Source organism: Gobio gobio (assembly GCF_949357685.1).
Source record: "Gobio gobio genome assembly, chromosome: 10".
In the NCBI taxonomy this organism is placed as follows: domain Eukaryota; kingdom Metazoa; phylum Chordata; class Actinopteri; order Cypriniformes; family Gobionidae; genus Gobio; species Gobio gobio.
In genome coordinates, this window is record NC_137116.1 from 4,010,124 (window position 1) to 4,034,298 (window position 24,175).

At 38.3% G+C, this 24,175-nt stretch overlaps 1 protein-coding gene across 1 annotated transcript in view; it reads left to right on the plus strand.

Moving 5' to 3' along the window:
• Window positions 1–4,972: 4,972 nt before the first annotated feature.
• gfpt1 (glutamine--fructose-6-phosphate transaminase 1) overlaps window positions 4,973–24,175 on the plus strand; it is a 56,714-nt gene continuing 37,511 nt past the window's right edge. Inside the window, exons 1-9 of the mRNA XM_079826965.1 lie at window positions 4,973–5,054; window positions 17,749–17,856; window positions 17,964–18,071; window positions 19,975–20,100; window positions 20,207–20,265; window positions 20,360–20,491; window positions 20,580–20,641; window positions 22,465–22,544; window positions 22,910–23,018. Coding sequence (XP_079683091.1) covers window positions 5,048–5,054; window positions 17,749–17,856; window positions 17,964–18,071; window positions 19,975–20,100; window positions 20,207–20,265; window positions 20,360–20,491; window positions 20,580–20,641; window positions 22,465–22,544; window positions 22,910–23,018 — 791 coding nt within the window. The 5' untranslated portion in view covers window positions 4,973–5,047. The remainder of the gene's footprint in view (window positions 5,055–17,748; window positions 17,857–17,963; window positions 18,072–19,974; window positions 20,101–20,206; window positions 20,266–20,359; window positions 20,492–20,579; window positions 20,642–22,464; window positions 22,545–22,909; window positions 23,019–24,175) is intronic.

Genomic DNA, 24,175 nt, shown 5'->3' on the forward strand with positions numbered 1-24,175 from the left:
ATGTCCATTCCAATTGGTCTGTGGAATTGCCAGTCTGCTGTAAACAAAGCAGACTTTATTTCATCTTTTTCCACTCATTCACATCTCAGTCTCATGGCTCTAACTGAAACCTGGATCAAACCAGAAGACACTGCCACTCCTGCAGCTCTCTCAAATAATTTCACTTTTTCACACACCCCTCGCCCGATTGGGAGGGGTGGAGGTACTGGTTTGCTCATCTCAAATGATTGGAAATTTGAGCCCATTACATCTCTATCTGGCAACCGCTCTTTTGAATCACACTCAATCACTATCACTCATCCTGCTAAAATCCATGTTGTAGTTATTTATCGCCCTCCAGGTCAACTGGGTAACTTCTTAGAGGAATTGGACATTTTCCTCTCTCACTTCCCTGAGGATGGCACTCCTCTGGTACTGCTTGGTGACTTCAACATCCACCTTGATAAACCCCAGGCTGCTGACTTCACCACTCTTCTGACCTCATTTGACCTCATGCGAGTATCTACTACCGCTACTCACAAATCAGGTAACCATCTGGACCTGATCTACACGCGCTATTGCTCCACAGACAACACTTTAGTTACTCCACTGCACACCTCAGATCACTTTCTCATCACTCTTAACCTCATACTGACTCCTGACACAACACACACTCCTCCGCAGATCACCTTTCGGCGTAATCTACGCTCGCTCTCTCCCTCCCGTCTATCCACTATGGTTTCATCCTCACTCCCTCCGCCTGCTCAGTTCTCAGCACTAGACACTAACAGTGCTACTGACACTCTTTGCTCCACTCTAACATCCTGCTTAGACAACCTCTGTCCCCTTACATCCAGGCCAGCCCGCACCACCCCCTCTGCCCCCTGGCTGTCTGATGTTCTCCGCGAACATCGCTCTGGACTCCGGGCGGCAGAGAGGAAGTGGCGCAAAACTAAAAACGCTACTGACCTAACCCTGTATCAGTCTCTTCTTGCTTCATTCTCTACTAATGTCTCCACTGCTAAAACTACATACTACCACAACAAAATCAACAACTGCTCTGACTCTCGTGCACTTTACAAAACATTCTCTTCGCTCCTTTGTCCTCCTCCTCCCCCTCCTTCATCAACTCTTACAGCTGATGACTTTGCATCATTTTTCACAAACAAAACCTCCTCCATCAGCAGTCAATTCTCCACACCACAAACTGACACACACATCTCAACAACCATCACACACACGCTCCCCTCCTTCTCTCTGCTCTCTGAAGCAGATGTCTCCAAACTCATCCTATCCAATCATCCCACTACCTGTCCGCTTGATCCTATCCCCACCCACCTCCTTCAGGCCATTTCTTCTTCGGTTACTCCTGCACTCACTCACATTGTCAACACCTCTCTTCACACCGGGACCTTCCCCACAGCATTTAAGCAGGCTCGGGTAACCCCACTGCTTAAGAAACCCTCTCTAAACCCAGCACTTTTAGAAAACTACAGACCGGTATCCCTTCTTCCTTTCATTGCAAAGACACTTGAGCGAGTGGTGTTTAACCAGCTGTCTACGTTTCTTGAACAGAACAACCTCCTGGACATCAACCAATCCGGCTTCAAAAGCGGGCACTCAACTGAGACTCCCCTGCTCTCGGTTACGGAGGCACTCAGGCAGGCAAGAGCAGCTTCCAAATCCACAGTACTTATCTTACTGGATTTGTCTGCTGCTTTTGACACAGTTAACCACCAGATCCTCCTGTCAACTCTCATGAAGATGGGCATCTCAGGAACTGCTCTCCAGTGGTTCAAGTCTTACCTCTCAGGTAGGTCCTTCAGGGTGTCATGGAGAGGTGAAGTGTCTAAGTCACATCATCTAGCTACTGGAGTTCCCCAGGGCTCAGTGCTTGGACCACTTCTCTTCTCCATCTACATGTCATCACTGGGATCGGTCATTCAGAAACATGGCTTTTCCTATCACTGCTATGCCGACGACACTCAACTCTACTTCTCATTTCAACCAGATGATCCATCGGTTGGTGTTCGTATCGCTGCCTGCCTAACAGACATTTCTGCCTGGATGAAGGAACATCACCTTCAACTTAACCTTGCAAAGACAGAACTTCTTGTTGTCTCTGCCAACCCAGCACTTCACCACAATCTCTCCATTCAGCTAGGTTCATCAACCATAACTCCGTCCAGGACAGCCAGGAACCTTGGAGTTGTGATTGATGATCAGCTAAAATTCACTGACCACATCACTGCAACAACCCGATCCTGTAGATTTGCATTATACAACATTAGGAAGATTAGACCCTTCCTATCAGAGCATGCCACACAACTCCTGGTCCAAGCTCTTGTTCTCTCCAGACTGGACTACTGTAATGCTCTTCTAGCGGGCTTTCCGGCATGCACTACCAAACCCTTGCAACTGATCCAGAATGCAGCGGCGAGGTTGGTCTTTAATGAGCCGAAGAGAGCGCACGTCACGCCTCTCTTCATCAGTCTGCACTGGCTACCAATAGCTGCTCGCATCAAATTCAAGGCACTGGTGCTCGCCTTCAAAGCAACCACTGGCTCTGCACCAATATACCTAAACTCGCTCGTTCAGACTTACACACCCTCCAGGAACTTATGTTCTGCTAGTGAACGACGCCTTGTGGTGCCATACCAGAGAGGCATGAAATCGCTGTCACAGAGCTTTTCCTGGGCTGTTCCCACCTGGTGGAATGACCTGCCCATCTCAATTCGTGCGGCCGAGTCTGTAGCCATTTTCAAAAAACACCTAAAGACACATCTCTTCCAGCAGCACCTGACCAATCAAGAATAGCACTTATCATTCTGTTCATTTTCTGTCTGTCTAATTTATTTATAAAAAAAAAGAAAAAAAAAGAAACTGTCCTGTGTGTTCTGAGCTAGATTAACTGAGACTTGCTACAGCACTTGCATACTGTTGCCCTTGACTGTTCTAGTTGCTTCTTTTGCTCTCATTTGTAAGTCGCTTTGGATAAAAGCGTCTGCTAAATGACTAAATGTAAATGTAAAATGCGACAACGAAGACCCCGTACTGTTGCCCACCTTAAGACTTGTTTGCAGGAAGAATGGGACAAAATTACACCTGAAACACTTCATCACTTGGTGTCTTCAGTCCCTAAACGTCTTTTAAGTGTTGTGAAAAGGAATGGCAACATTACAAAGTGGTAAATGCTTTACTGTCCCAACTTTTTTTTAAATGTGTTGCAGGTCTGAATGACAGGAAAGGATGCATATACAAATGACATGAAGAAACATTAAATATTTTGTGTTCATATTGTCTGCAATGAAATACAAGTCAAAGTAAATTTAGAAATCACTTCTTTTTTTTTTTTTTTGCGTTTTCCATACTGTCCCAACTTTTTCTGATTTGGGGTTGTACTTAAAAGTTAGTCGTCTATTTTTTTCTTCAAGACTGTTCTTAATTTTTTTAAGTCAGTTACATTTAAAGTTAGATTGGTCTAATTTGAATAAGAAAAGTTAGACTGATTACCTCTTGACTAATTGCTAGTGTGTCAAATTAGTTCTTAAGACACAGTCTAAACATAATGGCTAAGTTTATGCAACTGGCCCCTGGTCTGTTGCTCAGTGGTCCAGTCCGCTCTTCTGATGAGAGCAAATTTTGCATCTCATTTGGAAACCAAGGTCCCAGAGTCAGGAGGAAGAGGCACACAGTCCAAGATGCTTAAAGTCCAGTGTGAAGTCTGTGTTGGTTTGGCATTTGGTCTCATATTACTCAAACAAACTGGGAGACATTTTTCAACTACTATGCATGAACTGTTTGAAACCATCAACATTGAGTGGAACACTGACTCTTCTTCATGTAAAAAGCTGTATGCAAGTTTGGAATGCTATTCTGCGCTATAAGTTACTTTATCTACAGTATTTGCAAAATTCTTATTTGTGCTAATTTCCAGACCAGTGATGTGTGATTAAAATAGTTAAAACAATCAAATGACCACTAAATATTTTGCCATTTTGGGCCTGGCCCATTTTTGTTTTGTTGCCTAGGAGTGTTGTAGATTGTGTACAAAAGGTTTTTCAGCATATGTCTGATCATGTTGATAATTTAGAGGCCTTAGAAATGCATGTATCAAATGTGATACAGACAGTGCTTCATATAAATTCACACCCAGCCATGACTTTTCCCGCTCACCACCTAGCACTGTTTTCACTGAACAAGCAGTCTTTTCCTTTAGAGCCCTGCCAGTAAATAAATATTCACACACACACACACACACACACACACACACACACACACACACACACACACACACACACACACACACACACACACACACACACACACACACACACACACACACACACACACACACACACACACACACACACACGCTCTTATAGGCTAAGTTACATCTATCTTTGTGAGGACATTCATTGACACATTGCAATCTCTCGCTCCTTACCCAACCTATCCCTACCCATATCACAGCTATACCTTTAAACTAATCCTATCTAATTATAATTATCACTATACCAAGTCTTAACCCCATAACAGGCATTTAAATGGGTTTCAAGAGAGTGAGGACCGGCCAAAATGTCCTCACTTCACGATCTTTGTCCTCGCTTCGAGGGACTAAAAGTCAAAATGGTCCTCACAAAATATTGTACAAGAAGACTAATATATATATATATATATAAATATATATACACAATTCCCGTTGTAATATACAAAGTTAACATATTTGCCAGATAAGATCAAATATAGAAAAAGAAAAAATATATATAAGAAAAAATTAAATTTATTAAAATTTAAAATTTAAATGAATTAAAAGTCTACTAATCTATTAAAGATGATGCAATTGACATCACTGGCCGCGACACAGCGGACTCGCATCCTGCTGCCACGTCTAAACGGACTCTGTTGGCAGGTAACTAAATGACGGACAGCCGAATCAGCCAATCAACGTGCCCAAGCTCAAGGCGCAGCCTACTTTCTCACCCAATAACATACGTTGTGGGCGGGCTTTAACTGACAGCGATTCAGAACGAGGAACTAAACAGCTTTTGGCAGCAGAAACGGAGACATGTGTGGTGAGTAGGGCAATGAAACTACATTTTTATGTTATATTTACACTGGCAATATACGTGACATGTATTTTAATTAAACGTGCCATAGATTAAAGATGTTTGAGATAGAGAAGCCGTTGGAGGGAACAATCTACTAGCATTTAGCATCTGACAGAGGCTGTGTCTGAAAAGCTACAGTAGTGAGCCTAGCTAGACAGCATTTTGGGGCATCACGTCGAATCTATGAACGCGGTTATGATGCCAAAACGTTTTTTAGATAAACATGTCCTTAATTTATTTATATTCAGAGTTCTATTTATTGAGATTGTTGAACATTGCTTTTACAATCTGTTTTAACGATGTAGATTATAATTCAAATTCTTAATTCACACTGTGTAATCTTGTTGGATAAGATACATATTGCGTACTATAGTGTTTATCCATTCGACATGAAACATCCCACTATTTAAAGATGACCAGACCACTCTTTCCTGTGGAACAGGTCACACATCTACATTTCAAAAGACCACACCTCTAAATTAGGTTTGTTTTGGTGGCAAATGTCACTGACTGAATGCTTATATCAAAGGCAAAGAGAAACACAGTAAAGATTAAATTACGTATAGATACTCTGTGTTTTTAAAAACTCTGAGGAGAAGGGCTGGGAATATCCTTTGTCATTGGGAGAGGTAAGGAAGTGATAAAGAGGTAGAATGACCAGCTGGATGTTCTTTTCCCAGAGGGTTTTTCTGATAAGCTAAATCAGTATCAGACCTCTCCTTAAGATAGTCAAGACATTCAGGGGTTGGCAGACACAACCTTGACGAACGACAGGGATTGTCATTTTGCCCTAAACTAAATTGACCAAAGTTTTGGATCAGATCTGTTCTAACAGGGTCTGAAATAGAAAAACGCATTTCCTTGTTCTTTTTGGGGGAAAGAAGAGTTCAATATATCATGTAGGTGTACTTTAAAGGTCATGCACATATAGTGTACACCCTGTTTATAGATGGTTATTTACATACACACACACACACACACACACACACACACACACACACACACACACACACACACACACACACACAGAGCTACAAAATCCTATTTAATCCTGTGTCAAAGAGAGGTTGGAAAAATAGGCATGAAAATAATAATAATTTCTTGCATCTATATAGTGCTTTTCTAGGCACAAAAAATATAAGTTTCTGCTGCTAGAAACAATAACTTGTATAGTTACTAAAGTGCAAATGTAATGCTAAATGTTTAGAATATGTCCCTTTTAATAAAATCGGAAGTTCATGTTTTCTGAGAAAGTGAAATACTGCACTTCATTCTGTTTTAGCCTATAAGAATATTCCCTTAAATGTTTACACTACTATTTAATAGTTTGGGATGAGTAAAACATTTTTTATGTTTTATGTTTTTTATGAAAATATTACTTTTATGCAAGGACACATTAAATTGATCAAAAGTAACAGTAAAGACTATTATAATTATTATTATTTTTTTTACTTTAAGACGTTTATCAAAGAATATTGAAGTAAATATGTCACATTTCCTTAAAAAAATTAAAATAAATCTGCAAATTAGCATAGAATGATTTCTGAAGAATCATGCGACACTGAAGACTGGAGTCTTCAGCTTTGCCATCAGGAGTAAAATACATTTACAAAATATATTTAAAATGTATATTAAAAATAGAAAAGTTATTTAAAATTGCAACCCTCTACGCACACCTTGGCAATAGAATCGCCATTGGCTAGTACATTTTTAGTTTTGAAATGCTATTTTACTATTTTATATATATGTACATGTAGCCTATGTATGCATGTGTGTATATATCTATGATTCTATGAAATGGAAAAGCTTTTTAAATATCTGAACGCACACTCTCAACCATCAGTCAATCAAGCATTACATTATGAATCATAATCAAGCACTATTTAATGATATAACTTAAGCAATTAGAACCAAAAATTGGTAACCATGTATGAATGCATATTTGTCATTTTAACTGAACTTGGTGCTGATGCTTAAAGGTGCAGTGTGTAGTATTTATGACAGAAATAATATACATAACTATGTTTTCAGTGGTGTATAAAGACCTTGCATAATGAACCGTTATGTTTTTATTACCTAAGAATTGAGTCATCTATCTACATAATACTAGAGCAGCACGATTATTTGAGATTGTGATTCTCCCACAATTCTGAATGAACTATTTTAATTGATCCAGTCTATTTAAAAAAAGACATGAATTTGAACAAAATAATTAAAGAGAATTATTTTAGAAAGAATATAACGCGTTGATTCTGCGTGGTATGCAAGTCTCTCTCTCTCTCTATCTGTCGCTCTATCTCTCTATCTCTCTCTCTCTCTCTCTCTCTCTCTCTCTCTCTCTGCGTGTGTATGAGAAACACAGCGCTCTCAGCAAAGCGACAGCGAGTCGTGCGCCTTCACTCTAGAGTTTACGGTACGTCAAATACAGGCACACTACGCATCCATTGCTGAATTAAAACCTTACTGATCGCGTGACGGTAAGAGAAACTCTCACGCGCACATTCAGAGTGTTCAGCAACTGAAAATGTATCTATGCTAACTTATACTTCTCTAACACACACACTGGAGAGTCAAATCTAACAATTTATTAGCCAAAGGCTAATAGACATTATTTAGTCGCCCAGAGTGAAGATTTAGTCGCATATGCGAGTGATTTACTTGCGTTGTAAATCTTATTTTCCCAATATCACAGTCTTTACTGCTGTCAGATAAACTCAGTTGCTCTTGGAGAGCAGAAGAAACTTTCCAAAAACTTTAAAATAATTTTCAGACCTCAAACTTTCAAACGGTGGTGTACATGTATGTTTAAAGAACATCTTTTTTATTGATTTATGCTCAGGTTTAATACTTTTTTTTGTTTTTTTTGTTGAAGATTTGGGGGGATGAAACTATATTAACAATCCATGCTTCATTCAAGTCTTAATAAAGCAGAGCCTTGTTGACTACCACACACGCACACACACAGAGAGAGAGAGACACACGAGTGCAGACCACTGAATGGAGCTTCTGTGACGTTTCTGTCCTTTCATAGTGCTGTATATGTTGTACACATTTCTCCCCTATGAAGATATGAACATTTATACCAGTCATTTTGCTTATTTTCAAATTCCTTAGCTCGCTGTTCACACCAGATTTTGTGGCAATGTTTTTGTAGATTGGCCTTTTCTAGCGCCTATCCTCAGTGGTTATTTAAAAGGTTGTGAAACCAGTTTTGTCCTTTGTAACACTTTATTATCAGATTTGACATCACTCATTTTATTTTGTCTAGCTGTCACTTCATCAGGGCGAGTCTTTTACTTTCTTTACTGATTGTTTTTAGAGACACTGCAGTTTCCCAAGGAATAGCAAAGGCAGTTGATGTTTTGTGTTTGTGTTCTAACCATGATGAAGATTTAAACACCAAAATATTTTTAACTGAGATAAAAGTTTTATGGGAGTTTTCTCACATCAAATTAGTTTTTTTGTACTTTAAATTGGAAAAGAATCCGAAGTAGCATCAAATATTTTATTCTTTAATGTACATCCGAGTATAATTTTTTATAAATGTAGGAGGGCATACGTGTTCATGATCATGTTCATGTTCATATCTGGAAAGTAAAACAAATTATCCTTTGTACAAACACTTTTAATTAGACTTTGCCATAAATATTGCCATCATTAATTAAATTGTTCATTTAATTTAGTTTAATTTCTTGTCAATCAATTTTATTTTATGTATAATATATGATATGGAAATGGTCTGGGCGGTTCTCTTTTGCTTCTCATGTTCACTCGTCATTTCTTGATAGTGATCGTTTCTATTATTATTCCACCAAGCTATGCGATCTGAATTAGTTGAGCGCTCTCTCCCGTCTCACTGCAATAGCAGAAATGTGACCCGAATGTGTGGGAAAAAAATATATTTTATGAGGTCCTGTTCTTTATATTTATAACATAACTCGTAGGCTATATCATAGATGTATCACACAAGCAACAGTGCTGTCTTTCCGAACATCTGAACTGTGATAAAAGTTCAAAAAACAAGTTACTGAGTAACTTTCATAGACACATTCTGCTTTTGCTCTATCAAAGAAAACAGAACAAACAGCACAACCGCTGCGTCTCAGTGCGACACTGTTTTATTCCTTAAACCTATCAAGTGTCACTGACCTACCAGTGGGCCCAAATCCATTACATTTTTAAAACAGTAATACCTAAAAACCTAATCTTGACAAACTATATATCATTTGAAAGCTTACAATCTCTAGTTTTCATATGTTATTCAAAATTCATTACAGAGGAGCAGTAATTAATCAATTTGTAACAAGAATATTTTCATACTCATAAGGTGTGTACAGACGTTTATTTTGAAATAGCGATGAACAGGAAACAGTTTGAAAGATTGGTAGAAACCTGTTTGTTTTCATGCCTAGAGTTCAAAAGATACTCCACAGGACATAGAGAGAACAGGACATTCAATATTTTGAGAAAAAAGGTCTGCAAATGTTTTAAATATAAAGAAAAAAATTCTCCATTTGTGTTTTGCCTGCGAGCTATAACGCATAGGCCTACGTGTTTTTTTTTTTTCAGTTTATTAGAGGTCGAATTCAAATCAAATACTGCCAAAGTGCCCATACGATTTTTGGCTTTGATTTTTGGATAGTGCATTTTCGTAACTATATGAAAAAAGGGGGAGTGACCGTTAAGAGATTAAAGAATCGGCGTATTTGAATGAATCAGATGAGTAGGATAAATTATTTATTTAAGCTACCCATTCATAAACAGTCGTTTGCAATTTGAACGAATCAGTTGAATGAAGGATTCAACTCATGCATTTATAAAGTGCTTGCCGCCACCTACTGGCGGTTTTAATTTCTTATTTAAAAAGTAGCCTATTATTTAATTAATTACTAGCTACTAATTACATCTTCAACATTAGTTGAATTAGATTACTTTACTAATTACTCTTTCTAAAAAAAAAATTCCATTACTTATTACCAATTAAATCCCAATAATCAACCTCGACCCGTTGAGCAATATAACGATAGACATGAAACTGCTCTTTTAATTCTTTCAAAAAAATAACATAAAATTGCTTAAATTATTCTTGGAAATGACCAAAGTATTTAAAGGGAGAAGGTTACATTACATTTTAACTTAAGATGTAAACTTTTGATGGTAAATGCACAGTTGTTTTATGTAGAATTGTTGTAGTCTACTGTATTTAATGGAATCACGTAAGAAGTAACTGTAATTAAATAACAAAGTAATTAAGAGTAATTCCTTACTTTACTTTTCGAAGGAAAAGTAATTAAATTACAGTAATTAATGAATTAGTTAGAAATGCATTTCACCAACACTGATTATGCAACTCAGTGTAAATCCATTCGCGCCGCATCTGAAAATATATCTTGCATTAAGTTGAAATACATTGATGGATTTTGTTGATACTGACTTTATTTGATTGGTAATAGCCATACAGTGTCTTCTTATTCTGATTGAATTGATTAATTTAATGTAAGAAATACATGCCATAAGAGGACACGGATATGACAATACACTTAAAGGGGTCATGAATTGAGAAATCAATTTTTCATTCAGCCTTTGATATATAAAGGTTCATCGTGATATAAGAATATCCTGTACATTTCGGAGCTGAAAACTTCCTTGTTAGTCAAAGAAAAGCTTTTATTGACACCAGACCCAGCAAACGCTCAATCTCAGAATGTGCCAAGCTGTGATGTCAGAGTGTGGTGAAACACCGCCTTAAAGGAACTGTATGTAAGAAATGTATTTCAATTAATCATAAAATCGCCCTGATATGTCACTAGACATTAAGAAATCATGTTCAGTAGTGTTTCGGCATCCGGGTTGCCAGCTTTGCTCTTGTGCTCTAGTTACCACAGCTGCAGCTACAAACTTTTTGGATAAAAAATAAAACTTTATGAAACCTAAAAGACCTTGTTATGAATCAGAAAAACGTCATGACAATGAAAAAAAAAAAACTTGCTCTGTAGGACTCGTCACTTGCCATTGGAAGCTCCTTTTAGCCGCCTACGTTCCTGCTGGATCCTGTACCCTATCTGGCAACCTCGAGTCAGGGGGAGGGGGAGAGGGGATACACCGCTCTACAGTAATTTGAAAGTGATTGCAGTACCAGTTTTGGCCACAATCTTACATACATTTCCTTTAACAGAAGAAATACGCCCCGCCCACCGCATCGTGCCTGACATGTTATAGATAAAGAACATAGGCCTACGTGGAGCTTAACCGGATCGAACTTCCAAGCAATAAACATGCTGCATAAGCTTCATTCGGATTCCAAATTTATTTTTAATGTAGATCCAGCTCACGTGGGTAAGACATTGCGCGCTTGTTCCTTCATTTCACCACGGATTCGTTTGTAAACGAGACAGACAGGACTACATTCGATTTGCAGACAGGATGAGATTACATGCATGAATGAATGAATGAATGAAGCAACACACTAATGTGAGTAAAACATGTTTTTATATGTGATAGTATTGCATTGTTACAGATCGTTTGATATCTATTGATTATGTGTCTAACTGAACATAACTTACCATGCTGTCACAGGCTGGAGAATCCTTTATATGAGGTTTTGTTGGTTCGTTGCGCTCACTCTCGCAGATGGAGAACAATTCATTATTTTGGTGTGAAATAAACAGTTATAGAAATGTAGAAATTAAAGCTAAAGCTCCAATCTCCTCCCCAAAATCCCGAAAAAAGTCTGTTAGTGCCTCAGTGACAATCTCCGTCAATCTCAACTGTCAATCATGACGTCACACCCCCCATTTTTATAGCATCAAATAACTAACTAAAACTAAGCTTATTTAAAAAACGAACACTTGAAATTAAATCATCTTAATGAAAACTGCCTAAAATGACAGAAACCATCTTTAGGAAACAATTATTTGAAGTGTAATTGAGTTGTTTAGTGTGTCTCGCGTCCATTCTAATACATGGAGAGGTGGGGTTTAGGAGCTATACTGGGACCAGTCACCGGGGGGCGATCGAGGCGCGGAGGCTTCAGTTTCTGAGAGGAGTGCTTCAGGCTTGGTTTGTGTTAGTGATGCACTGTTCGTTACATCCACCAATCGGGCGGGCCAAGTAATAAAAAAATAACATTCCAATTAATTGGGTGGATGAGAGAGAAATCATTGTGTTTGTTTGATAAAGACATTTTCAAGCCCTATGGGCAAATCATCATTCCGGTTGCTGTTTTCCCACACGCTTTCAAAACAATTCCTTACGTAGTCACGGGGGAGACGGAGCTCATTATAATAGAGATGTTCCGATCTCACAATCTGCTCAGTTACTGGGATTTTCATGAACAACCATTTCTAGGGTTTACAAAGAATGGTGTGAAAAGGGAAAACATCCAGAATGCGGCAGTCCTGTGGGCGAAAATGCCTTGTTGATGCTAGAGGTCAGAGGAGAATAGACCGGCTGATAGAAGAGCAACTTTGACTGAAATAACCACTCGTTACAACCGAGGTATGCAGCAAAGCATTTGTGAAGCCAAAACACGCACAACCTTGAGGCGGATGGGCTACAACAGTAGAAGACCCCACCGGGTACCACTCATCTCCACTACAAATAGGAAAAAGAGGCTACAATTTGCATTAGCTCACCAAAATTGGACAGTTGAAGACTGGAAAAATGTTGCCTGGTCTGATGAGTCTCGATTTCTGTTGAGACATTCAGATGGTAGAGTCAGAATTTGGCGTAAACAGAATGAGAACATGGATCCATCATGCCTTGTTACCACTGTGCAGGCTGCTGGTGGTGGTGTAATGGTGTGGGGGATGTTTTCTTGGCACACTTTAGGCCCCTTAGTGCCAATTGGGCATTGTTTAAATGCCACGGCCTACCTGAGCATTGTGACTAGGGTTGGGTACAGAAACCCGGTGCCATATAACCGGTATGTACCGGACCGAATCAGAATGCAGATTTCGGTTCCTCATTTCGGTGCCAAAATTCAAACTTGCTTTCGCGCTTTGGCCGGCACCGAGCAAGAGACAGACGCTCAGCGCTGGTCACATCACAACTATTCAGTGTTTTCAACCACATCATGTTTATTTCAGGTTTCAGACATTTAAATGCTCATAAGTAGGCTACTAGCAAAAAACACACACTGATGTCTATGGAAGCGGCAATGACAATCCTTTCAGACAGTTATAATTTGACTAACGTTACGTGTTTTATTCACATCAGATACATGCACATTATACAGTAACTATAAAGTTTACTCTATTCTTCTTCCAGTTCACTGGTCACTTACTTTCATGCATTTCGTGAGATGAGAATGAACTCAAGTGTTGTAAATCCGACAGATCCGAATCTGAGGCGCAAACTAACATTGCACCGCCCATTGCGCTTTATAGATCAACTAACACACATTCACTCACACATTTGAACATCAGACAGTTTGTGACACAGTTAAGAAGTTTGTGAATATTTTGAATAAAAAGAAAAAACGAAATAAACCCGATACAGCTGAGCTGTCAGCACTATTGCGGCTACTGTGTGTCATGTGAAAAACATGACGTGCCGCCATGGAAACATTAAGGTGATGCGTTCTAAGATATTTAGCCAGAGAATATCATCATATTTCAAAATAAAGCTGAAGCTCGAAGCTGGTTTGTAGCATACCAAGAATACAGACTACTGCTGTTATTACTGTAACTGTTATTTACAGTTATATTAGGCTTGTTGTAGTTGGGTTAGGTGGCTATTAGGTTTTACTGTGAATTTGTAAATAAGTCAATAATAATTTTTAAATAAGTAAATTGTGTTTTGTATTTATTTATATTCATACATTTAAGTATACATTAAACTTTTAATAAATGGTTCAATTTAAATAAAAAATAAATAAATAAAAAGCCATTTAATGTCATCCACCTCGTTTTGTGGCCTTTTTTTTTTTTTAAAGTATCGGTTCAGGAACCGTTTAGGCAATGGTACCATTTTAAAAGTATCGGTTTGGCACCGGAATCGAAAAAAACCCAAACGATACCCAACCCTAATTGTGACCATGTCCATCCCTTTATGACCACCATGTACCCATCCTCTGATGGCTACTTCCAGCAGGATAATGCACCATGTCACAAAGCTCAAATAATTTCAAATTGGTTTCTTGAACATGACAATGAGTTCACTGTACTAAAATGGCCCCCGCAGTCACCAGATCTCAACCCAATAGAGCATCTTTGGGATGTGGTGGAACGGGAGATTCATGCCCTGGATGTGCATCCCACAAATCTCCATCAACTGCAAGATGCTATCCTATCAATATGAGCCAACATTTCTAAAGAATGCTTTCAGCACCTTGTTGAATCAATGCCACGTAGAATTAAGGCAGTTCTGAAGGCGAAAGGGGGTCAAACACAGTATTAGTATGGTGTTCCTAAAAATCCTTTAGGTGAGTGTATATACGACTAGCCCTGTATGAATTGCTAGAAATATTTTATGGTGTACTTCAGACGTATCCCTTAATAAAACATGAACAAATACAGTGAACTACTGTATTTATTACAGTATTTTTATTATCTGACATGCATTTGACAGTAATATTATTTATTTTTCTTAAGCGAAAAATAACTTCAAATGCAGCCACAAATCTAACCCTGCAAACTGAAAAAGGTATTTTAGTTTTACAACATAACTGTATAAAAAACAGTGCAACAAATAAATGTAGGAATATAAAAATTATATATTAATCAGAAAATAATCTCTTTAGGCATAAATATTTATTATTATTAGAGACGTATTATTATTACATAGAGACGTAGCTAAATCTACTGTAGGCTACAAAAGTAGCCTAATATATTCTGTCCTTTTCTTCACGTTAAAGGTCCCATGGCATGGCATTTTTCTATTATTTTAGTGTTTCCTGAGGTGTACTTATAGTTAGTATGATTTTTACATCATAAAATGTCATAATTTAGAAATAAAAGGCATTTTGTCTATACTGCTGTTTGCCCTGTGGTTGACTACCCTGTTTCAAGAGGCGTGTCTGCTGTGAGACTTCAGTAAAAACGCCCACTGTTGTGATTGGCTGACATCTTTACATTTGATATGAGCGGAGGGGGCGTGGTTTAACGAGGTCTACGACGCACGAGCAGGCACGAGCTGCTGCCAGAGAGACGGATGGACCTGAGTTCACTTCTCATCAGTTCTCTCAGCATGTCTCAGTTCAGGGTGAACTGTTGTAGTTACTAGAATATACTTCAGGTTATTAGTTTATTTCTAGTCGGAGGGGCTGTCACTCATGTCAGAAAGTTAGTAACTTTAGTCAATTATGGATCAGCGCTGACTCGAGACGCGAACCGTTTAGAACGATTCAGTCCGATTTGGTGAACTGGTTCGGTTCACTAAAAAGAACCGATTCAAAGAATGATTCGTTCGCGAACCGGACATCACGGAGACGGCGCGATTGCTAACAAAGTTATTTATAGTAACTACTGAGTTGCGAGAGCGCTGTCTGTCAGCGCGAGTTTATTGTGTTTGTATCTGAGAGTTCTGAATAAACACGAGTCCCAGTCACGCCGAGTCCGTCTTCATCATTATTCTACCAACTTTGTAACACATGCAATGTACCATTACAGCAAGATGAACGAGTTAGTAAGTTTGATTAAAGCATTATTTCTAGATATGTTCCAATCATATGAAAAGCGTCAGTGACGCGCATTGAGTACACAGCGCAAACAAAGACACAACAGCAGTAATCGAATGTAATCCAGTTTATTGTGGGGAAAGCTGGCTAGCCTAGCCGGATACCCTCACGCTTACCCCCCTTCTGCTTAATCTAACGCCGCGTTTGGTGCCTCCGCTGTGGGCCAGATGCAGTACTGGGGGTCGGGGATGTTGGAGGCCGACCCGGTGCAGTGCAGTCCGAGCCTCGGCGTGTGTAAGGTTTATCTCTAAAGATGTGGCTCTGCCAATGTTGAGCAGAAACTCCCGACTGTATGCACATTTAAGAACAGATAGACGCGACGAGGACGTACAAAAACACTGACTCACAAGATAGAAAACACGAAAACACTGTTCTGTCGGGAGAGAGAGAAGCCGCAGTGTGTGCACGAATAATAAATAATTAGTTACACATAAGAAATCACTGATCACAGATCAGAAGGAACTGAAAAAAGACTTCTGTTTTCATTTGTACATCCAAACACTGAGAAACTGCCAGCGTTCACTCGTTCACAAGCCGAGGACAATAATATAGCGTTTGCATGGGCGTGCCAGATTCTCTGGGCGGAGGAAAGGGAGGTAACCGTTCCTGCTTGGACGTCAAACCAGGAGACTTCAGGATTGGCTAGTCTGGCCTGTCATTTTCTCAAAGGCAGAGAAAGACAACCAGAACTCGTTTTACACAGATCAACATTTCTATCCACTTGGGGACAATATTCAGGCTAGGGGAACTCATATTAATGTTGAAATACCTCATAAAATGAAAATTTCATGCCATGGGACCTTTAAACCAAACTTTTATTTTGACGTGTAGCGGTGAACACCTTTGAGTGTCTGTGTTCATTATATGAAACCGTAAATTCTCATGAAGTGACGGTTTATGCGTTTGTGTCCTCATATAGTGGCAATAGACTGTAAAAATGCACATAGAGGTAGAGAAATTGGGGGAGGACAAAGACAGCGAGCGAGTGTCACGCGCGCGCAGCGGGCGCCCACCCACCCACCACACAGAGACGAAATACTGCTAAACAGTGGACATACTGCTAACGCTTTTTAATTTCTTCTTCGCTGCTCTAAACGGTGGTTGCTTGTGGCAACACAGCACAACGTCCTGTGTTTGCAATGCATTCTGAGCAGCGAAGAAGAAACGTGCAGCAGTTAGGCAAAGCTAGCAGTCATAATAACTAGGTCTTGTTTAAGAAAATGGTATCGGATCGTTACATGGGTTCAAGTACTCGCCGATACCGATGCCAGAATTTGTTGTGGTATCGTTGATATTTCTGATACTAGTATCGGAATCGGAACAACTCTACATTATAATATGCAAAACGTCGTATGTAAGCAGATGCATATGTAAAATAACGCAATACTCAACATTAAACGTATAAATCAAAACTGCCTAATTTTACTGAATGAAATGTCGACCCAAGGCGAGCTATAGGACTGTGCAAGCATTAGGGGTGTTGATGGACTCCATCTACTCCATCTGTTTGATCATCACTCTGAATCTGATCTGGATGTAGTCTGTGACAAAAATTTGATTTTCTCAGCTTTCCTTTTTGTTCAAAATGTTGCTTTTTTTATGAAACTGTCCATATTTAAGTGTTGATAAAAAAGGAATGTATGAAGCTAGAATAATTATTTTTTTTTTTTTTATAAAGCAGAGGGTCTGCTCTTTCTTTTGATATATGGCATTCTCAGATATTCATACAACAAAATATTCTATGGGCCATTACATTTTTGTGAAAATTATGAAAAACCCTGGCTGTGGCTGGCAACTGTTTTTTTTTTAAACGCTGGTGGGGAAAGAGTTAAGGTCCTTTAGGTTAATCTATTTAAAACTTGATGAAATCTTTACATCTGAATTCATGTTTTGTATAGTATTTCTAATTGCTGAATTTACAAACAAACAGAAGAGTTTCACTGCACTGTCCAAAATGAAAAACTCTTTTTCTCTCTGAAGGAATCTTCGCTTATCTGAATTATCACGTGCCTCGCACTCGCCGTGAGATCCTTGAGGTCCTCATCAAAGGTCTGGCTCGCCTGGAGTACCGTGGCTATGACTCCGCAGGTCAGGAACAAACGTCTCATAAAACTGATTACAAACACGCACACAAACTCAATGAGCTCTTCTGGAACAGGACCCACTGATCTTGAAATAGCATTTTCTTTCTGCAGGTGTGGGTATTGATGGGGGAAACAGTAAGGAATGGGAAACCAACTCCAAGAGCATCCACCTGATCAAACAAACAGGAAAAGTGAAAGCCTTGGATGACAAAATCCATAGTAAGTAATGGTGCTCATTTTGCAGGTTCAGGCCCAGAACACACTCCATGCCTGTTTGAGAACACTTCTAGAAGGTCGACTTCACATGTTAATGTGCTTCGAAATGTGTGTCAGTGCAAAACACAACCCAATGCAAGTGTCGCATTCTCAAGATTGCTTTAAGAAGCTCTGTAGCATGCATAAAATGTTTTCTATTTTCTGTTTTCTCCTACAAATGAACAGTTTAAAAATAATCTTGATGAGGAAGTTAAAGTTGATTAAGCTGTAAACATGTTGACAATGACAAGTAAAAATGTCATCCAATCCAATTCTTGCAAGAAAAAAAAACACTAACAAAACTGCTTCACTGTTTATTTGAATTGTTCAATTGTCCTTAAAATCAAAGTTGTGCTGTTATCCACAAAAACAGTGATATTTATACATTTTTTATGTCATGATATTGTAAATCATTTTTATTATCGCTGTCACTAACGATTATTTTATTAATCGATTAATCGTCTATTATTTTGGCGAGAAATCGAGTAATTGGATTTTTCTGGGGTAATAAAGATAGACCTAAGCAAAGACCTAAGCTTTTAAAATGACGAATAAACATGTAATCATATAATAAACCTATACAGTACTAAATTGATATACTTAAAGTCTGCTAAATTGGAACAACTAATTTTGTACTTGATGCGGTTTAGTTATCCAGAAATAATGCTGAGGCCCAACTATTCCTACTATCCTTAATAATGGTGATATTAAAACACATTTTAGGCTTAATATTAAGAAATGTGCATTGTGCATAAAGAAGTAATAAATAAAATATTTATTAACAAATCAATTTTAATTATAATATTTATATCTGTTAGTCTCAAGCGATATGTCAGTAAATATGTTAATGGATTTGTAGTATACTTGGTATGAAATAAACCTATTTTAAATACATTTTGGTATATGTTTTCACTAGGGTGGACATTGTGTTATCATGGAAATGGTACTTTAAAGAAACACTCCACTTTTTTTGAAAATAGGCTCATTTTCCAACTTTCCTAGAGTTAAACAGTTGAGTTTTACCGTTTTCGAATCCATTCAGCGGATCTCTGGGTCTGGCAAAGGAATTTTGTTTGCATAGCTTAGCATAGATCATTGAATCTGATTAGACCATTAGCATCTCACAAGTGTGCGTAATATCATTGCGCCTTCTGCACCCATGGTATGGCAGCAAAGTTCCTCGATTATTACGCAGGAATGAGAGTATAGTTCCTAGACATATCGGCCTAGAAAATCACAACTTTTCATTTTCCGTCGGTCTTAGTACATGGTGTAACTACAGAAGAGTCAAGTTTTAAATGGGAAAAATATCGAAACTCTTTGGTAATATTTTAAGCGAGATGCTAACGGTCTAATCAGATTCATTGATCTATGCTAAGCTATGCTAAAAGTGCTACCGCCAGACCCAGAGATCGGCTGAATGGATTTGAAAACGGTAAAACTCAACTGTTTAACTCTAGGGGAGTTGGAAAATGAGCCTATTTTCAAAAAAGTGGAGCGTTCCTTTAAAACCTTTAAGCGGGCTCAATTTGTGTGAACTTTAAATAATTTTTTTTTTACACTGACATTTTTTTAAGTGCTTTCACTCATTAAAAAGAGACCATAGGTCTGTATTGGGAAGCATTCATGAATTACAACCATTTAAGTTCAACACAGGTAAACTTTTTGAAAAACTATATAAACGTTTTGTGAAACCAACTTGAATAAAATTCCTTTTCTTTATCGTACAATGGGTCCCACACTTGCAGTGCATTGGCCAAGTGCATGTATACTTGCCTAAAGAATATTTCTATTTTCTAGTGTGATACTGTCACTATTTATTTGAAATGTGATATTAGCAGTTTGTATTTGATCATCTGTTCTGCAGACCAGCAGGATGTTGATCTTGACGTGGAGTTCGACGTGCACCTGGGAATCGCTCACACTCGATGGGCCACTCATGGCGTCCCCAGCCCTGTCAACAGCCACCCGCAAAGATCAGACAAGAACAACGGTCTGTTACCAACAGCCTGCTTTTCATAACAAATATATAGTTGAACAAATCTGTGAAAGAATATTTTGGATAATTTTGTAACTGTGTTGATTTTATTTGCCTGCAGAGTTTATTGTCATCCACAATGGAATCATCACCAACTACAAAGACCTGAAGAAGTTTCTGGCAAGTAAAACATTTTGGCATCATCTATCTATCCATCCATTTATCCAACCAACATGTGTCTATATTTTGACCACTTCTGTTTTTATGTGTACAGGAAAGTAAAGGTTATGAGTTTGAGTCTGAGACGGATACAGAGACCATCGCTAAGCTGATGAAGTACATGTATGACAACCGGGAGAGCGACATCACCTTCGCCACCCTTGTGGAACAAGTCACCCAGCAACTAGTAAACACCTGTTCTGTCACTTTGACGAGAGGATCTAAAGGTCATGAGTAATGAGAATGATGTGGTAATAGATGCCTTCTCTATTTAGGAAGGAGCTTTTGCCCTTGTCTTCAAAAGTGTGCACTATCCAGGAGAGGCAGTGGGCAGCAGGTAACATCAACTTGATATAGTTAAAACGATAGTTCTATCGTTAGAACTATCCCTTTTAAGTCAACATACTTAACACACACACACACACACACACACACACACACACACACACGCGCGTCTAGTTCACTATCTTTGTTTGGACTCTTCATAGACTGTAATGGTTTTTATACTGAACAAACTATATTCTCTCACCTTACACTAAACCTACCCAACACACAAAACTTTCAGCATTTTTACATTTTCCCAAAAAAAAAAGATATATTATTTATAATCTTGTTTCCTTGTGGGGACCTCAGTTTAGGTCCCCACAGTGACACGAGTCCCCATGAGTCAGTGTGTATTCAGGTTGAAGTCCCCACTGGGCAATACACACACATACACCTACCTAGCAGAGCTCTTGTTATCAGGGAAAAGAAGGTGAAAGTCATTATTTATGGACAATTCTAAATTAAACCAGATGGGATGTTTAACAAAAGTAATTTGCAGTCTTTGTATAGTAAAATTGTAGGTAATACTTTAGAATAAAATTCCTTTTGTTAACAACATTAGTTCACATGACCTAACAGTGAAAAATAATTCTAAAACATTTAGTAATCTTATTTAATGTTATTTGTTTCAACATTTACTAAAAAAATAACTAGTTGTATTTGTTAAAGGTACACCATGTATATTTTGGCCCTCTAGCGGTTAAAAAGAAAACTGCATGCATTTTGCGGAAGAACATTGTTTTGGCTGTGCTTCTGCTCTGACTGTGAGGATGAATATGGTTCTTTCTCATAACTAAAAAGTGAGAGAGAGATTATTATACTGCTCATAAATGAGCCTTCACAATAGATAATGCTTTACAATGAACTCCGTTAGAAAGCTACATATGACAGTATCTGTTCAATAAAATACTCCCCTATTGAGTAATGAAAATGCAATCTCCATTCAAATCCCTCAGTTCTCGCCATCTCCAGAAAGCCTAGCCAATGTTGATTCTGGTTTTATTACAAGCTCTGTCGCATTCCCTTTTTGCCAGCAGACTTTCCTCTCTTCCGCAATTTTTTTTTTTAAACGGATGATTTCCCTGGAGGTTCAAGATTTCGCTTATCCATGTCAACCAATCTCGCTCATTGCTGTGAAAACTAACCTATACACACCATACATGTCCTAAAGTAGCCGGACTAACCTTTTTTCTATTTCCGGATATGAAGAGATAAACATGGGCGAATAACGTAAATACGCAATTTCCCACAAATACCATCTGGACTGGTCTAAAATATAAACGCCTAAAAGGCTTACCATAGTGAATGGTACAAGGATTGATTATGTATTGGCTCATTATTGAAATTTTGTTCATTTTGAACAAAAAAAAAGTTATTAAAAAAAAGTATTTAATAGATTTGAGCTAACATGAACTAACAATTTATTTGTATTAACAAAAATTAATAAATACTGTAACAAATTAATTGCTCATTGTTAGTTAATTTTAGTTAGTACTTTAACGCTATTGTAAAGTGTTACCAAAATGTAATTATCAAAGCACAGCAAGTGAAATGCCTTTCATAGAAACGCAATGTCAACACCTGTTGAGGGCTAATGCAGAGGCCAGCAGCAAATTATTTTTGCTCACACTTTTTAAATTAACCAATTAACAACTTTTTAAATAGACTTTTGTTTTTAAACTAATTTGAACTGATGTGGTTGAATGCGTTAACAAAGAAAATAATAACGAATCGATTGACAGCCGTCAACAATAACTAAAAGCAAATCAGCCAAACAAATTTTTAAACAAGTCTTATTATAAATTCTCAAACTGATGTTTCTGTGCATCCATCCAGGAGAGGAGGTCCATTACTGATTGGAGTAAGAAGTGACCACAAGCTGTCAACAGATCACATCCCCATCCTGTATCGCTCCTGTGAGTTTGCACACACTGCCTCACACTGCATTCCAAAAAATGTATATTTGCAAATAACTGACACAGTTACCCTGTTAAGTCTACCCTGCAACATGCTCATATTCCATTGGCCAATCTGTCCAATGGAAGTAATGTCCTTTCAAATATTTGTCCAAAGACCAAAAATGAAGTGTCATTTTATAGCAGATCAATAAGCATTCATATAGTGGCAAGAACATGACATGCACAAATATGCATTTTTGAGTATGTTGTCATGCATAACTCAGTTACATGCAGTATCCTGCTTCATTGCACGTTTCTGTTAAATTCCCATCTGTTAAATGTTCTATAATGAATGATGAATGTTATTTGTATATTTTATTTAGCTGTTAAAGATAAAAAGAGCTGCAGCACCCTGCCCAGGCTGGACCAGGACACGTGTCTATTTCCTGTGGATGAGAAAGCTGTGGAATACTACTTTGCATCTGATGCCAGGTCAATTCCTTTCTGTTTTGTCTCTTCCATTCACTTTCTTTGTTGGTTATATCCATATATTGTGCATTTTCAGAGAGAATGTATTTGTTTGTATTTGTTTATCAAGCCTTGGGGCAAAACCCAAGCAGAATCGAGTGGATTTTAAACAGAATAGGTGTTTAAATGCATTTCTATCTTGACAACTCTCAGAAGAGTTTAGTATGGTAATGGATATTGACACTGTTAAAGGGATAGTTCACCCAAAATTTTTAATTCTGTGATTTAATTGCTCACTCTCATGTCATTTCCAACCCGTAAGACTTTCGTTCATCTTCAAAACACAAATGAAGATCTTTTTGATGAAATCCAAGAACTTTCTGTCCCTCCATTGACAGCTACACAGCTTCCACTTTGACGCTTGCAAAAAAGTTCATAAAGAGATTGTAAAACTAATCCATATGAATTGAGAGGTTTAGTCAAAATTTTCTGAAGAGACACGATCACTTTATATGATGAGCAGATTGAATTTAGGCTTTTATTCACATATTAACATTGATCAGCGAACATAAACAGAATTTCAACCGAACCTGCTTGACGTGTGAAAACAAACCTCAATGGTTCTTGTGGAAGCTCAAACGTGCTGCATAACACACGAGAATGAACCTCATTGGTTGTTATTGAAGCTCAAACGTGCTGCTTAATACACGAGAATGAACCTCATTGGTTCTTATTGAAGCTCAAACGTGCTGCATTTTACACGAGAATGAACCTCATTGGTTCTTGTAGAGCTCAAATGCGTAACACAAGAATGAACCTCATTGGTTCTTGTGGAAGCTCAAACGTGCTGCGTAACACGATAATGAACCCCATTGGTTCTTGTGGAAGCTCAAACGTGCTGCGTAACACGTGAGAATGAACCCCATTGGTTCTTGTGGAAGCTCAAACGTGCTGCGTAACACGTGAGAATGAACCTCATTGGTTCTTGTGGAAGCTCAAACGTGCTGCATAACACACGAGAATGAACCTCATTGGTTCTTATTGAAGCTCAAACGTGCTGCATAACACGAGAATGAACCTCATTGGTTCTTGTGGAAGCTCAAACGTGCTGCGTAACACGTGAGAATGAATCTCATTGGTTCTTGCTGAAGCTCAAATGTGCTGTGTAACACAAGAATGAA